This window comes from Zootoca vivipara, chromosome 6, assembly GCF_965207765.1.
Source record: "Zootoca vivipara chromosome 6, rZooViv2.hap1.1, whole genome shotgun sequence".
Classification (NCBI taxonomy): Eukaryota; Metazoa; Chordata; class Lepidosauria; order Squamata; family Lacertidae; genus Zootoca; species Zootoca vivipara.
The window spans coordinates 6693058-6704178 of NC_142589.1; the positions used below are offsets into that span (position 1 = coordinate 6693058).

General features: G+C 49.6%; 1 protein-coding gene across 1 annotated transcript; it reads right to left on the reverse strand.

Annotated features, from left to right (window-relative positions):
• Positions 1-220: 220 nt before the first annotated feature.
• On the reverse strand, positions 221-10775 carry MYL2 (myosin light chain 2). Its single transcript, XM_035120883.3, has 7 exons — positions 9647-10775; positions 6811-6891; positions 5852-5927; positions 3985-4089; positions 3541-3616; positions 3009-3057; positions 221-526 (listed from the first exon to the last, which is right to left on the reverse strand). The coding sequence occupies exons 1-7, from the start codon at positions 9647-9649 to the stop codon at positions 428-430; spliced, it is 489 nt and encodes a 162-aa protein (XP_034976774.1). The 5' UTR covers positions 9650-10775; the 3' UTR covers positions 221-427.
• Between the last annotated feature and the right edge of the window lie 346 nt (positions 10776-11121).

Consider the following 11121-nt stretch of genomic DNA (forward strand, 5'->3'; position numbering starts at 1 on the left):
GATGCAACACCTTGTCTAACTCAGGTCCCTGTAACTGTAGCTGGTCCATGGAATGGTTCCCCAGCATTGATGGAGCAGTGGTGTCAGAAGTGGGATATGTGCCTGTTTGCAGCTTGGGCGCTGGCTCCCGCATGAGTTCATTCTCCCCTCCCAGGTTCCGCCAAGCCAACCGTTATTCACGTAGGTATACGCGGACTCGATGAATAATTCAACACAAATACAATTTTAGAAATGTTTCTCAAGTCACGAATGAATTCTTTCACACAAAGAGGACGGACAAGGGACTGGGAACACCAAGAAGACGAGAACTATCAGGAAGCATGTGAACATCCCGGTTTGCACGGTGAGGAACAACCAGAGCTGTGAGGAGAAGGAAGCCCCGCTGTGTACCATTCCAGGCACCATGGGTAGAGTTCTCTCCCAGCCTTCAGTCTTTGTCCTCTCCATGAGTGATGATATGGACGATGTTCTTATAGTCCAGGTGGCCGGTCACGTCGGGAGGGAAAGCTGCGAACATTTGGTCTATCTGCAGGAAAGAAGCAGGCAGGGAAAAGTTTTCTGGATGGACATTTTATGCAACGTCGCACCGGTTATACCCGAAATTGCAGTCTTCTAATTGCTTCGACTGATGCTCAAGCAACACAATCCTATGCACATTTCTTTAGAAGTAAGCAAGCACCCTAAGATGGGTGCTCAAGCGGGACTTACACCCAACCAAGTGTGCATAGAGGATTGCACTCTTAATCAACCCAAGCTCTAGTCTGAAATCTTATGGGAATAAAAAGGTAAAGGGACCCCCGTGACCGACTCTGGGGTTGCGCACTCATCTCGCATTATTGGCCGAGGGAGCCAGCGTATAGCTTCCAGGTCGTGTGGCCAGCATGACAAAGCCGCTTCTGGCAAACCAGAGCAGCACATGGAAACGCCGTTTACCTTCCCGCTGAAGCGATTCCTATTTATCTACTTGCATTTTGACGTGCTTTCAAACTGCTAGGTTGGCAGGAGCTGGGACCAAGCAACGGGAGCTCACCCCGTCACAGGGATTCGAACCACCGACCTTCTGATCAGCAAGCCCTAGGCTCAGTGGTTTAACCACAGCGCCACCTGGGAATAACTTGCACTGAAATAAATGGGCCTTATATCTCAGTAGACATGCACAGGACTGCATTGCCAGTCGATTAGCAGCAGGGCAACCTCATGCCTTCTTCCTTGGAAGTAAGTCCTTTTGTGTTGTCAATGTGTTTAGACAGGAAGTCTTATTATCCTTATCATTAGTCCTGGGGTGGGGTGGGGGGGTTACTGTAAAAATACTGCTGAATACCTGCTGGCACCTTGCCAGCAGAAAAGCAACATTACTAAGCCAAAAATATTTCACATGAATATATGAAGAGCCTGCTGGATCAGGCCAATGGCCTGCACCTAGTCCAGCATCTTGTTCCATACTGACGAGGCTGCTGAGAAGAGAGCACAGAGTCAGCTAGGGACTTCTTGCTTGCTCTCACAATACTACAATTCCCAGGGTTCCCTGGAGGGAAGCAGAGAGGGAACCCTTGGTCCATTTAGCTAAGGATTATCCACACTGTCGGGCAGGAACTCTCCAAGGTCTCAGGTAGGGGACTTTCCTGGCCTACCTGGAGTTGCTGGGGTTTGATCCTAGGATCCTTTGCTAGCAAAGCATGTGCTCTGCTGTTCAGATGTGGCCTGTCCCTAAAAATAAAGGGAGGTGCTAGTCCTCAACGTTCTTGACGCAGGGTGGAATTAAGTAAGATGGAAGGTGAGCAGAGGAAGGTGACCAAGATGTTCAAGGGTCTTATGAGGAACGATTGAGGGAGTTGTGGATGTTTAGCCTGGAAAAGAGGTGGCTGAGAGGAGATAAGCTAGTTGAGATTCGAATCATTGCAGGAGGTTGGACTAGGCAGGGAATAGCCTAGTTGGCCCAAGGGGGTGCAAAAAATTGCACCTCACTCTGGCTCGGAGTGGATATGAGCCCACCTGCTCGTTCCTGCACTGCTTTGGGTGGCCAGGCAAGGAACACAGGCTCCTCTGGGCACCTTGGCAGAGGAACACCAGGGGCAGGGGCACTGATACGGCTCCTTACCAAAGGTGCAAGGGAGTCTATGTACGCCCCTGGCTTGACTAGATCAGTGTTTCTCAACCTTTTTTGGGCCACGGCACACTTGTTCTATGAAAAAAAATCCCGCGGCACACCAACTCTGTGCCGCCCTATATTTAGTTTAGTTTGGAGGGGAGACGTAAAGCATGCCACTGAAGAACTGCTGCGCGGTGGCCAGGCGGACCCACCAGGCGCAGAGCCTGCGGAGCGAGCGGGGACACATTAGACGGCACGCACAGACCCCAGGCGGGCAGACACGGGCGCGCAGCTGCCGCCTCCTCCCTCCCAGCCGCCCCAGGCAGCCGCCCTGTGCAGCCTTCCCCGCCTGCCTCCTCCTCCCCAGGCGGCAGCACCCTCTCTAGCCTCCGGCTGGATGCCGACTCTAAATTTTGCCGCGACGTGCAGCGACGAGAAGGGCGATTTGCATTGTCTCCGATTTGCCTCCGATACACAACACAGACCCGCCGGAAAAGAAGCCGGCCGGGTCACGACGCGGGCGCTCGCCTCACGTCGTGACCCGGCCGGCTTCCTTTCCGGCGGGTCAGCGACGTGACAATGCAAATCGCCCTTCTCGTCGCGGCACACCAGCCAGCGTCTCGCGGCACAGTAGTGTGCCGCGGAACACCGGTTGAGAAACGCTGGACTAGATGACCCTCAGGGTCCTTTTCAGCTCTACAAATTCAATGATTCTAGGAGCATAGGAGGCAGAGCGTTGGTCTCAGTATTGCGGATCATGATGGACAGCAGTGGCCCAAGGTCCAGGACAGCAGTTTCCCCCCAGCTCTGCCTGCAGAAGCCAGGCACTGAACGCCAAGCTGTTCCTCTTCTGTTTCTGAGCTCCTGCCCTCCCACTTACCCCATTCAATGCCTGCCAGTCCCCAAGGCCTCCTCTTACCTCTTCCTTTGAAAACCGTTCTCCTTGCGTCATCAGCATCTCCTTAATGCTGCAATACAAAGTAGGGGATCAATGGAGGACCACGAGGGAGCAAAACCCCAGAGCAAAATGAGCCCCGGCTCCTTCCATCCCTCGACAAGGAAAGCTTTGAGAGGAGCAGAGGCTGCAGCCGTTTAACTGAAGGGCCTGAGAGACAGCTGCCCCTCGCATCTCGTAATCAAAGGATTCACTGGGAAGCTTCCAAAATCAGCACCAACGTCATTTTGTCCAGCATCCTGTTCTCACAGTGGACAGCCAAATGCCCCAAAGGGAAAACCCACAAGCAGGATGCAAGCATGGGAGCAATTCTCCCTTCCTGTGGCTTCCAGCAACTGGTATTCAGAAGATTTACTGCTCTGACTGTGGATACAGAGCATAGGCTAGTAGCCATCAATAGCCGTTTCCTTCGTGAAATTGCCCGGCCCTCCTTTAAAGCCATCCAAACTGGTGGCCATCCCAGCCTCCTTTGGGAGGGAGTTCCACAGATACTTACTAGTTTGCCTTCAGGCCTTTGCCGTCTGGATCGAACACTTTGAAAGCGTTCAGAATAGTCTCTTCTGGATCCGCACCTGAAAGTCATAGAAAAGAGACCTGGAAAGTGAAGTACTTATGGGAGGCTGCCCTGTTCTCTCCACCACTTGGGGGGGGGAGGAGGGTGTTCTTGCAATGGTGGGGGTTGGACTAGATGACCCTTGGGGGTACCTTCCAACTCGATGATTCTATGTGTGTGGCAAGGTGGTTGGAGCAGGAAGTGAGGCGACCCAAGAACCTCTTCCCTGAAGGTGCTCCTTGCTTGTGGCATAGGCATAGCTGCCAAGTTTTCCCTTTTCTCGCGAGGAAGCCTATTCAGCATAAGGGAAAATCCCTTAAAAAAGGGATAACTTGGCAGCTATGGGCATAGGGGGGGGGGAACCTACTCCCCCGTCTCCAATCTTACCTTTAAGTTTTTCTCCAAACATGGTCAGGAACACTGTGAAATTAATAGGCCCAGGAGCTTCCTTGACCATGTCGTCCAGTTCTTCATTCTTCACATTCAAGCGTCCTGAGGCAGGAGGGAAACACGACAGAGTAGAAGAACTGCAGTGGAGATTTGTCAATGATCCATTCAAATATCGAGCGTCTTGGAATCATCACGTTAATCCTGTGCAACAGGAACAAGCAGCTTGGTGCCTTCTGGGGGCACTATAAATTCCACCAGCCCCGGCCAGCAGAGCCGACAGCCATGGGTGACGGGTGTTTTAGTTCGAAAAGAGAGCACCGTGTTGGCCACACCAGATTGAGAAGCCCACCACCAAACCTTCGGCAACCGACCAACTGTATCCGGTGGCCCACCAGAGGGCTGTTTTGCTACCTGGAACTGCAAAAATTAGGTTTGCAGTTCACAGGGCTCATGAGAGGCAGTGTGGTATAGTGGTTAGAATGTTGGACTGGGATCTAGGGTTCCAACAAGCGTTCAAATCCATGAAGCCCATTGGAACTGGCCTTGGGCCAGTTTCTGCCTCCCAGTCTCACCTCCCTCCCAGGCCTCTTGTGGAGGTTAAATGAGCAGGAAGAGAACCACACTGAGTTCCTTGGAGGAAAAGGTGAGATATTAATGGATGAATGAATGCAGTCTGGTTTGGCCTTGACAGGTCACAAGTCCTGCTGAACTTTTAGAAAGATGCCAGATCTTTAAACAGCAAATGATTCAGATTTCTGCCATGTTTGGTTTTTCAGACTTTGTTGGAATCAACATTCTGAATTTAAGTTGGTGGACCTGGCACATAATTTTTGCTGGGTGGTGAGAGGAGAGAAAATGTTGGCAATTGAAATAGGCCTTTTCGTTGAAAAAAATTCATGCATGCTGTATGTATGTCTATTTATTAAAAATGTTTCTAGGCTGCTCTTTAGTTTTTTTTTTTATCCAACTTGAGCCCTATTCAGAGCAGACCCAATGAACTTAATGAACCCAAGAGGCCCCATCTTCTCTATGCATTTAAAGCAGAATCACAACACTTCAAACAGGGTGGTGAGAGTAGTTAGGAGGGCACCCTATTCCCCTGCCAGAACTACAATTCCCAGAGTTCCCTAGGAAGAGGAATCCACTGTCTGGGAATTGTAGTTTCTTTAAAGTGGTATGATACTGCTTTAAATGTATACAGTGCAGATGGGACCTAACTCAGGTTCATTCATTTCAGTGAGTCTAGGACTAACGTTGAATGCAACTTTTCCCACCCCACCTTTTTTTTTTTTACAAAGATATCAGGTTGCTATACAAAAGTAGGTAAAGGTAAAGGGAGCCCTGACTGTTAGTTCCAGTCACAGACGACTCTGGGGTTGCGGCGCTCCTCTCCCTTTACTGGCCGAGGGAACCGGGGTACAGCTTCCGGGTCATGTGGCCAGCATGACGAAGCCACTTTCTGGCGAACCAGAGCAGCGCACGGAAACGCCATTTACCTTCCCGTCGGAGCAGTACCTATTTATCTACTTGCACTTTGACGTGCTTTCGAATTGCTAGGTTGGCAGGAGCTGGGACCGAGCAACGGGAGCTCACCCCGTCTCAGGGATTCGAACCGCCGACCTTCTGATCGGCAAGCCATAGGCTCTGTGGTTTAACCCACAGTGCCACCCGTGGGTAACGAAAAGCAAAACAGACAAATCCTCTGTAATACAGTTATGGATAAAACATCATCATAATAAATAAAAACACTAGAGGCAGTTTTAAAAGCAGTCAGAACAGACTAGATACAAAACCATAAAAATGTAAGATTTGTCCCGGTCACGCTTACAATCTTTTGGGTGTTTTATAGGGTTTCCTTGCTTACCTAATGCGGCGAATGTATCTCTCAGGTCTGATTTGTCAATGAACCCATCACGGTTTTGATCCATGATGGTGAAAGCCTAAATGGGGGATATCAGGGCACAGTTGTGTTATCTGGCCACACTGCTAAGTCATGCTAGATGCAGAAATTGCTTTCCTGAGAAGCTTGGCATTATTATTAGGAAAAATTACATCTGCAAATGGGTGCATTAGGAGAAATTCACATGCTGGTGAATTTTCACGAGGGCTTTAAAATAAACGCATTGCAAAATGCAGCGAGAATGTGGTCACTCGAATTGGGTGTCCCTCCCCCTACTTCAATGCCTCCCCCCTCCCCAGGCTCCCGGGCTCTACCTGGGAGCAAACCCCGAAATCTGCTCTGCAGAACCGAACAAAAATAGAAGGGGGGGGGGGAAACAACAGCGAAAAAGTCAGCCCGGAGTATGCTACCACCTGCTGGTGTTTTGCCATGCGTTGAAATTGGCAGGAGTCTTTTATTCCAGCAATTAAGCTCTGGTATTGTGAACAGGTTCCACGGCTGAGACCGGGCTTCCCATTTAAGCCCCTTTTAATTGGTTTCTGGAACCTTTAGTCTCTGAGAATGTGGACTCACCCAGGACTTGGCATGCAATTCTGTGCTTAAAATAAATAAGTAAAAGAATTGGCCTGGCCTGCCCTCAAGACACAAGGCTCCCTGCAGCCGGCTGATTTGGCATAGCAAAGGAACGCCTGCAAAGAGGTGCTGCTTTTATTGCAGGTGTGGAACGGAGACAGAGAGAGAAGCCAGCGGCTCTTCAGGGGAGTTTGTGGAGAGTGAGATTTGAATGCGGGGCTGCCTCCCTGGCTCAGGGCACAGCCTGGGCTGCTTTCTCAGAATGATTTAGGAAGATTTGGGGTGCAACTCTCCCCCCCCCAAGGCCGTTCCCCTTCCCCTGCCTTTCTTCTTGGGCTGTCTAGACGTACCTCCTTGAACTCCTGGATCTGAGCCTGCTCAAACATGGAAAAGACATTGGAGTCGGATCGCTTCTTGGCTTTCTTGGGAGACTTTGAGAGATGCAAGGGGGACAATTGTTATTCACGGGTGCCCCCTTAAGCCTCGGAGCTGCATCAGGGCTGTAGCGGAGGTGGGAAGCGAAAGGAAGGTGCTCTGTATGCACAGCTAAAAAGCCAGCAGATTTTATCATTATATCATTCCATAGAATCAGAGCCATCTTTCCCATAGGGCTTCGTGGTGTATCACAGCCTCTCAGGGGCGCCCCAGCAAGTGGGGGAGCTGCACTGCTCGGCTGGCAGCCTCCCCTTCCCCTGCACGCCCACCAGCTGCGCCCCGCCAACCATAAGGCTGGTGGGTGTGCAGCTTCCCTCCCAAGCCTCCTCGGGAGGAGAGCGATCCCTGAAGTGGCTTAGGATGGAAGCTGCGCCCTGGCAACCATATGGCTGGCTGACGCGCAGCTTCCCTCCCAAGCCTCTGCGAGGATCGCTCTCCCGCAGTGGCGTGGGGGAGAGTTGCACCCCCGATGGCTGGCAGTGCGCAGCTACAGTCACCCCAACACTATCCGTGGTAATTTGGGGGCGCTGGGTGGATATTTGCACCCCAGCGCTGCATCTGCTAAAGACGGCCCTGCATTAGAATTACAGATTTGTAGAGTTGGGAAGGGACTCCCAGGGTCATTATTACTACTATTATTAATTGATTATTTATGCTGATGCTGCTTGATGCGCAGGTGGCTTCTAAGCAATTTGCCAAACACAAAAACCAATTGCACCACACTGTTAAAATATAGAACATTTTTTTAAAAAAAAGTAGCGAAAATACAGAACAAACCAATCCTATTAAAACATTAACCAATAAACATTTACCTATATCATGAAAGTGGCGGACTCTCCTTTATTGGAGTTTTTAAAGCAGAGGTCTCTAAGGGATTCTTTAGCTGTGATTCCTGCGTGGCAGGGGGGTTGGACTAGATGACCCTTGGGGTGCCTACCTGCTCCAGAATTATATGATTCTATTAAAAGAGGTCATCAAACAAGAGGCCTTTTAAAGCGCCCCGTTAAATTGTTCATACCCCACTCTTCATTATTCCCACAATCCCAGAGGGAGGGCTTATTCCCACTTAACTTTGTGTTTTCCAGCCATTGTCCACACTTTAAAACTCCATGTCCGACTGCTCTTTCTCTGACTGAGCTTTCTCCCTGAAAACCCACTCTTTCCTGCTGAATCGGAGCAAGAAGCAACCTGCAGAAAACTCGAATTGCCATCTGTTCCGCTTCCGCTTTAAATGGTGGGTTTTTGCAGGGAAAACTCAAGGCGAAAGCACAGTTAAGTGTGAATAAGCCCCAAGGAACAACTTTTAAAACGCAACACATAAATATTTGACTTAAATATAAAATCACACCATATACTAACAGCTTAACTGTGTCCGCCGAGTGAGGGGCAATGCTTTTCGGGAGCCTGATTCATCTCAGCTGGTTTTACAGGTGAGTGTGAACCTTGGAAAGTTCCTAAGTAAAGGTTTTTAGAACCACTATTCTGTGGACTTCACCGGAGGGCAAAGATATGGAACACAAGGTTGCTCATTTTCTTTTCTTCTTTAGCGTTTGTGTTGTGTCATTTTATACTACGAGCCTTCTACAACTTATACACCTTCTACAACTTGCAACCTTGGAAGCCTTTTTCTGACTTAGGAGCATGACCCCCCCCACCCCATAAATAAATCTGCCTTTGAGGTCAGTCCACCCCAGTATTCTCCACAGCAACACGGAGTTGCCTCGTGAAGAATTCGACCCTGGGTCTATCTAGGGCAGTGCTGCCTACATCAACTGACAGGAGTCTCAGATTGGGGTCTCCAAGATCTCAGGCCGGGGTCTTTCTCAGGTGTACGTGGGCATGCTGGGGACTGAGGCTGGCACTGTTTTCTGGGTAGCCTTCGTCCTCAAAGTTGGTTGCCAGAACCACAACTTGCAGATGGAGTCAATTCCACAGCCTCGCTCTGCATTATATGAAGGACTTCCCTTTTGTTCTGTCCTGAACCCCAAACCATTCAGCTTAATTGGATGTAACTGGGTGGGGAGCATATATAAGATGCTGGTCCCCCCCCCAATCTTGTCTACACTGATTGGCAGCAGCTCTCCAGGATTTCAAGCAAGGAGTCTCCCAGCATTACCTGGAGATGTCAGGCTCACCTGGAAACCTTTCATAGGAGACACACCTTTTATAGGAGACACATTTTAGATCTTCTGTTTTTAAGCTTTTATGGGAAGAGGGGTTGTCTTTTCTTTATAATCATTTTCCGGATTTAAATTGTATCTACCCATCATGTGTGTTTAATGATATTCACACTTTGGGTTCGCTGCCCTGGAATCTTTGGGTGAAGGGCGAGCAAGGAATATTTCAAGTATACAAACGTGCCAGTTAAAGAACCTGCATTCCCACTAACTTGTGGGATAATTCGCATGCTTCCAAAACCTCAGAGAACAAACAGGAGCTGCTGTAAAACTTCCTAGCCTCCTCTGATTCAAATCAGCTCCCACTGACTTATGTAGGCTGCGCGGTCCCTACCCCACTTACCTGGAAGTGAGCCCCACTGAATTCATTGCAGTCATGTAAAGGAATGGAACATCCTTGCGAAGGGGAAGCTGATCCATTGCCCAGATTCACCTGTTAAGCAGCTCTTCTTCATCTATGATCAATAATCAGCCTGCTTCCCCAATACTACTTATTTTCCGGGACCTTTTCTCATTCAATCGTCTGCCCTCTGTCCTCTACCCCAAATATCCCCTCTCTGACCCTCTTACTCACCATGTCTCAGAGCAAACTGTGCAGCCCACAGTCTCGTTCCAAGAGGAATCTTTCAGCTGGTGCCCCCTGCACTCCGGCTGCAGAGACAATAAATAGAGCCCATCCCAGATTAAAAATAAACCCATCTCCACTTTTGGCTGTGGCAGGTGAGTTAGTCCCCCTTTCTCTCTCCAACCCCCCCCCCAAAAAAATCTCCTTTCTCTCTTCTTAAATAACAGCTCATTGTCATGCGGTGACATGTGAGACGGACAGAGGCCTCCAAGGTTAGAGGCATGCGCCAGGCGCCCTGACAGTTTCTCCATTTAAGACGTCGACGTAAGTCCTGCTCGGTGGCTGAATAATAGCTGGACACCTGCGTGTGTCAGTTCTTCCTGGGTGTGCGGCTGGAGGGGCAGCAGAAGTGTGTGTGTATGTGTTAAATGGCACACCAAGCAGAATTAACCAGCCGGCAGGGATGCATTTTGTGTCTGTGTGTGCATTTCAGCCTTTAACAAACGCGGGGGCCTCTAGCTGTTTGCAGTTATGAATCCCTGGTGCAGCTATACGATGGGAGTTGTAGTCCAAAATGGCTGGAGGGCACCAGGCTGACAAAAACGCAATTCCCATTGTGGTGGTTGTTGTTAGCATTTTTGTCACTTTCCTTCTAAGCCACCATCTCAAGGCGTTTTATGCACAAGAGAATAAAAAAGCAGTCAAAATGACAGCATGCACACATTGAAGGCAAGACGGAAACCCCGATGAGTGGGCAGCCACGACGAAGACCCATTTCACCAGCTGGAAAAGCCTGTCAGGACAAAAAGGCCTCCAGCTGCTCCTGGAAAGTGTCTGTTGTTATCTCAGAACACAGAACAGGGGCGGCCACGTTGAAAGCCCTGCTCTAACCGCTCTTGAGCACTCTATCAGAGCAAATGGGTTTTCTGCACATAGATGTGCAAGGGGTAAGGAGGTCCCTCAAGTTGGGCACGCACTAGAGCAGGGATCAGCAAACTTTTTCAGCAGGGGGCTGGTCCACTGTCCCTCAGACCATGTGGTGGGCCGGACTATATTTTGGAAAAAAATATGAACAAATTCCTATGCCTCACAAATAACCCAGAGATGCATTTTAAATAAAACGATACATTCTACTCATGTAAAAACACCAGGCAGGCCCCACAAATAACCCAGAGATGCATTTTAAATAAAAGGATACATTCTACTCATGTAAAAACACCAGGCAGGCCCCACAAATAACCCAGAGATACATTTTAAATAAAAGGACACATTCTACTCATGTAAAAACATGTTGATTCCTGGAACGTCCACGGGCCGGATTGAGAAGGCGATTGGGCCGCATCCGGCCCCCGGGCCTTAGTTTGGTAACCCCTGCGCTAGAGCAAGATTTCTCAACATCCACGCTGTGGGGCAGTTTGCCTCTGGGGCCCTGTCTGCTTGGGAGAGAGACCTTTCAGCTGCCCCCGCCCTGACAGTCTTTGTGT